The following is a 5,310-nucleotide window of genomic DNA, read 5'->3' as shown; positions in this document are numbered from 1 at the left end:
CAGGGCAGCGGGGGGCAGTGAGGTGGGGACAGCACTGCAGCACCTCGGGACCCCCGCTTGGGACACGAGTGCACACAGGCTGCGCTGGCCATTGGATGGTGTTGCCACTGTGCAGCTGGCGCGGAGCGATCCCTGCCTCCAGACGGAGTTCGGCCTGTCCACCAGGCCCTTGTGCTGCAGGGGTGGGGTTGGGGTAGCTATGTTGTCGGTGACTGTTGGCTGCGGCGGGGAGCAGAGCAGCCCTGGCAAGCCCAGGAGCCTGCCGTCCTGCATCCGCAATGCACCGGCCATGTCCCCTTGCCGCAGTACCAGAGAGCGGTGACCCTGGAGACCTTTTCAGTCGTTGTGGCTCAGCTGCTGGGGCTGAGCCTAGGAATGACCCTTGAGGACCCCAGGACCTGTCGCTGTGCGGGAGCCACCTGCCTCATGCACCCCAGCGCAGTGTAAGGATGCGCCTCACTGGGCCGGGGTCCTGTGGGTGGGCCTGTATGTAACCCGCGTAGGTGTGAGTGTCCCTGTAGGTGTAGTCTTGTGCCCCCTTGTCCTGGGTTGGACTCCTGCCCTGTTTGTTCCTGACCCAAAACATGCGCTGCCCTGGTGCCTGGCCACTGCCAGGTCAGAGCACGGCTCTGATGTCATCAGCGACAGCCCCGCTGACCAAGCTCACGTGTCTCCAGCATCAGCACGCGGGGTCTCTGCAGCAGAGCAGAGGATTGCTCGCCTGAGGGAGCGGCCCTGCTCTCTTGCCCCAGAGGCGCTCTCTTGAAGCCCAGGGCTGCCTGGGAGCGTGACGCAGAGAAGATGGCCCTGCTGCCGTGTCCCCTGCACATGGGGTGCACTGCACCTGGGGTGCCCATCAGTCTGGCTCTGGTGCCGTGTGGTGGGCAGACCGTTCACGTGAAAGCCACAGGATCAGGAGAGCGTAGTTGTTATGGGCAGTGCCACCTGTGAGCATTTTGGGGGTCTAATGCCAGCTGTCTGCCCTGTCTGTCAGAGGTGCCCACGGCCCCAAGGCCTTCAGCGCCTGCAGCATCCGAGACTTGGCGAGGTTCCTGGCGACCGAGGATGGACGCTGCCTTCTGAACAGGCCGCACATGAACGTGTCGTACCGGGCGCCCATCTGTGGCAACAATGTTGTGGAGCCCGGGGAGGAGTGCGACTGTGGCTCCTCATGGGTGAGCGGGCAGCCCCAGGCACAGAATGGGGATAAAACTGGAGAAAAGCGGGGTTGCAATGGGACCTCAGGAGGTCATCGGAGCGGGTCAGAATGGCACGTGGGCGGTTTGGCCAGGATGCTGCTGCCGGTTGCGGGCAGAGGGACTAGAGCCGTCCTGAGGCTGAAGGTCTGAAGGAAGGCCCCAGGGCAGCGCTCTCTCACCCTCTCTCTGGACTCGGCCCAGCACCACAGGGCACCAGGCGTTTTGGGAAGTGGCGGGAGAGGCGGCTGTGACTGGAGGGGAGGTGTCGCCCCCCGCTTGCCTGCCGATGCCTGTGGGAAGAAGCCAGACCAAGAGCTAATAGTGGGGACAAGCAAGCGGGGCTCAGGTCTCTCCTCAGCGGCAGCAGACTCTGCTGCCTTGTCAGGGGATGATGCGTCCCAGAAGGCCTGGGCTCTATTCCACAATGCATCGCCTGTGCCAGCCGCTTCCTGCAGCCCTGCCTGCTGGCTGACCTTCGGGCGGCCCTTTCCCCAGGCAGCCCTGCGGGATGTGCCCTACTGTCCTCAGGTTCCTTCTGGCCACGCCAGTGTATGACTGTGCCAACGGGGGTGGGATTTGACCCTGGTGTACAAGACATCATGGACGAAACGTGCTCCCCACATCTCTGTGAAAGGCGTGAGGGTGTCAGGCAGGAGAGGGCAGGGGCATGAATGGCTGGTGTCCCTGCTATCCTACCAGAGGCTCCAAGTGGCCGAGCCTGCACCTGTGCGATATGGCGCTTTCCGTTCTGCGATGGCCAGCGCAGTTCTTGTGGCTGCCCGCAACCGTTCTTTCTAGCGTTGGAAACTCAGTCAGGCCTCTGCCGTTGGCTTTCAGGAGTGCCAGAGGAGCCGGTGCTGCCAGCCCACCTGCAGATTCAAAAGCAACATCAAATGTTCCACTGGGCTCTGCTGCTCCGACTGCCAGGTAAGCAGGGTGCTCTGGGCGGTCATGGCCCACGGCTGTCTCGACTGCAATCTCTGTGCCACACGTGCTTTGCGGTTCAGACGCCCGTGGTCTGTTGTGGCATATGGCAGTGGGGCACTGTCAGTTTTTCCTGCTCTGCCGCCATGTGGTGGAAAGCAGAGCCTGCAGCATGTGCGTGCGCAGGCCTGCAAGCCATGCAAAGCCTTGTTGTCGACGCCATGAGAACGCGGCCAAGTCGCAGGGAGTTTTTGTTGCCCCGGGGTGGCGCGGAGGGAAGGTGCATTGCAGGGGTTTAAACGGGCCTGGGGACATAGAGGGCAAGAAGCAGAGCCGATACGAAACTCCGCCCGGGTTTTGTACGCTAACCAGCGGGAGCTGTCCTAACTGTGGCGCAGTTGTACGGGGAGCCGACCAGTTTTCCAGCGTCCTTGCTCCCTGCCAGCCACACCACCGCCAGATCTCCAGCCCTCAGGCACTTGTGCGGGTGAAGTCCCTGACCCTGTGCTGTGACTTCTCTCCGCCAGTTCCTGCGCAATGGTACGTTATGTCGAAGCACTGTGGACGGCGAGTGCGATCTCCAGGAGTACTGCAATGGATCCTCTGCGGCCTGCCCGCCTGACTTCTGGGTCATGGATGGGCACCCGTGCAAGCAGCAGTCTGGCTACTGTTACAAAAGCAAGTGCCAGCTGGCTGACAAGCAGTGCACCCAAGTGTTTGGGAGAGGTAAGAGAGACCGACGTGCGACAGGATTGGGCTCTGATGGCTTTTTAGCGGGACGCCCCAAATCCGGTCAGGTCCCTGTCGTGTGATGGCCCAGGTGCGTACGAGTCCCAGGGCACGGGGGTCTCGACACCGGGCTGGGCTTCCTTGAGTTTGACAAATTATGCGTGCAGGCCAGCCATGCTCACCTGCCTTGGCGCTAGCCAGTGTGGTCCCCTGGCAAGGGACCGGTCTTTGTAGAGTAGTGGCGGTGTCTTGTATTGGTAGCCGGCTGCTGTTTCTCACACACCGGTGCCTAATCGCACAAGCTACGTCGCTGCTGCCAGGAGCCTGGATGCGGTGCAGAGAGTAGGTCAGCGGAAAAGGTGGAACTGCAGCGTGGGGCTTGCCAGCTCCCTGCAGTCTGCACAGGCCCTGGGTCCCGCAGGCGCTGGAGCCTGGGGAGCTGGGCAGGCAGTGGCAGTGGTGGTATTTTGGCAAGAGGAGGTAGCCCAGTACTACACTGTTGGCTTTCACAGCCCGTTTGTGAAGGTGTCTGGGTGGGAGCAGTCTTAGGCTGGGACGGGTCCCTGGCAGCATCTGGGGCCAGGGCAGGGAGAAGATTGCACGCCAACTCGTGTCCGCTGCAACCGAAGGGCCTTGAAGAGAGCTGGCTCAAGCGTTGGCAGGAAGGGTCAGATAAGGGCACTGGGTTGGGACAGACGACGTGTGCCTGTAAGCACTTGCCGTTTCCAGTTTCCGTGTGTCTCTGGCAAGTGGCGCTCCCGTCTCTGTGTTTGCAGGGGCAAAAAGCGCGCCCTTGGCTTGCTACGAAGAAGTCAATAGCAAAAATGACCGCATGGGGAACTGTGGCTCCCAGCCGACGGGGTACCTGAGCTGTCCGGTGAGGTACGAGTAGCTGGACTGGGAATGGCCTCTTGCGGAGTGCAAGCGGGGCTGTGTGCCAGACAGAAAAGTGGCTGCCCGGGCTATTTACCTGGGTGTTGGCCCCTGCATGGCTTCAGGGGTGGGCTGGCGGGAAGCTGCCCGTTGCAGCGCGGTGGCAAAGGGCCAGGGTGAGGAACCTCCCACTGCCCGGTGGCCTTCGGCCTGTTGTTACCAGCCTGGCGTTGCTGGGCACTGAGACTGGGGTTTGCAGTCTCAGGTGGGGCTGTGCTCTGACAGCAGGGTTGCTATGTCCACGTGCTGTGGAAATCCCTGGGCAGTCTCAGTGCTCCCCGCCTTCCTGGTGTTCTGCTGCTGGGGAAAGTGATTAGGAGATGAGACATGTGCAGTTAGTCCCCTCCTCTCCCGTGGCCACGTAAACCGGAGCGAGCACGGCTTTCGTTCTGCCGGTTATTTTGTTGGCAGTGCTCTGCTGGCAAGGAATGCCGCGAAGCTCTCCTTAGGCTCCCAAACGTGCTTTGTGGCGCCTCGAGGGCAGCCGCTTCTTGGCTTAGTAGAAATGGCATCCCAAGTGGGTAGTGCGTGGGGCAGGGAAGGTAAGCTGAGAGCTGTGGCAGTGTTGACAAGCTGTCCCTTACCTCCCACGGTGAGAGGGAACAAAAAGCATGAAATGAAAAGCAGCTGTGCTGGTGCATGATCCGCCCCCAAAGAACAGTGCTGGTGGAAGCAGCCCGTGTTGGACAGACGCCCAATTCCAAGGGGCGAGCTTGGAGCATGCTGAGGTGGCTAAGGCAGGCAGGCTTGGTGGAAGCCCAGCTGTCAACCCCATGTAGCAACAACCCCTCCTCCCCAGTCTGGTGACTCAGAAGTCCCGGGGTGGGGAGCCACCAGCTGCCAGCTGGCCGAGAAGCATAGCACAGGTCTCCTTTGGGGTCTTCTGCAGCAGCAGGGAGCTGAGGGGAAGGGCTAGGGCTAGGGCAATCCTGCATTTCTGGCTGGGATCCTCTGGCCTGGAGCAGCTACCCTCTAGGAGGGTCTGGCAGGGAGAGCTGCTATCCTTCCCTGATCCTCTCGCCCCCCACCTCGGGGCGTGGGCTGCTCGGAGCCTTGCAGAACTGGACTGTCTGCTACAGCTGCGGTTCCCCAGGAAGTTGGGATGCGCCCGGCCTGGGGATGTACCTGCATGGCACCAGGGGTGCAGCGGAGGGCAGGGAAGACACGGCAGGGGGGGCGCCCCATGCAGGGCTTGGCAACTGGAAAAGGCAGTGTGCTTGGACTGCAAGGACAGTGACCGGGGGGATGGGGGGGGTGGAAAGCCTCACAGTCACCATCCTTTGATGCCTTGGCAGTGACTTCCTCTGCGGGAAGCTGGTGTGTGAGCTGCCGCTAAAGAAGCCCTTTGTGAAGACAACAGCAGCCGTCATCTACGCCAGGGCTAAGAGTCACCTGTGCGTCACCCTGGACTACATGCAGGACCTGGGCAAGACGGACCCCATGGCGGTGAGCGACGGCACTGTCTGCGGGGACAAGAAGGTAAGCAAAGGCTCGCGGCAGTGTAGCGGTGGCCATGTGCGCCAGG

The 5,310-nt window shown here is 61.7% G+C and overlaps 1 protein-coding gene across 1 annotated transcript in view; it reads left to right on the top strand.

Moving 5' to 3' along the window:
* Window positions 1-5,310, top strand: part of LOC109295460 (disintegrin and metalloproteinase domain-containing protein 18-like) — a 31,909-nt gene that overhangs the window by 15,315 nt on the left and 11,284 nt on the right. Inside the window, exons 10-15 of the mRNA XM_019514311.1 lie at window positions 307-443; window positions 995-1,175; window positions 2,037-2,126; window positions 2,651-2,849; window positions 3,629-3,734; window positions 5,081-5,300. Coding sequence (XP_019369856.1) covers window positions 307-443; window positions 995-1,175; window positions 2,037-2,126; window positions 2,651-2,849; window positions 3,629-3,734; window positions 5,081-5,300 — 933 coding nt within the window. The remainder of the gene's footprint in view (window positions 1-306; window positions 444-994; window positions 1,176-2,036; window positions 2,127-2,650; window positions 2,850-3,628; window positions 3,735-5,080; window positions 5,301-5,310) is intronic.

This window comes from Gavialis gangeticus, unplaced genomic scaffold, assembly GCF_001723915.1.
Source record: "Gavialis gangeticus isolate Ggan-Ray unplaced genomic scaffold, GavGan_comp1, whole genome shotgun sequence".
Classification (NCBI taxonomy): Eukaryota; Metazoa; Chordata; order Crocodylia; family Gavialidae; genus Gavialis; species Gavialis gangeticus.
This window is presented reverse-complemented; position numbering and strand designations above follow the sequence as displayed.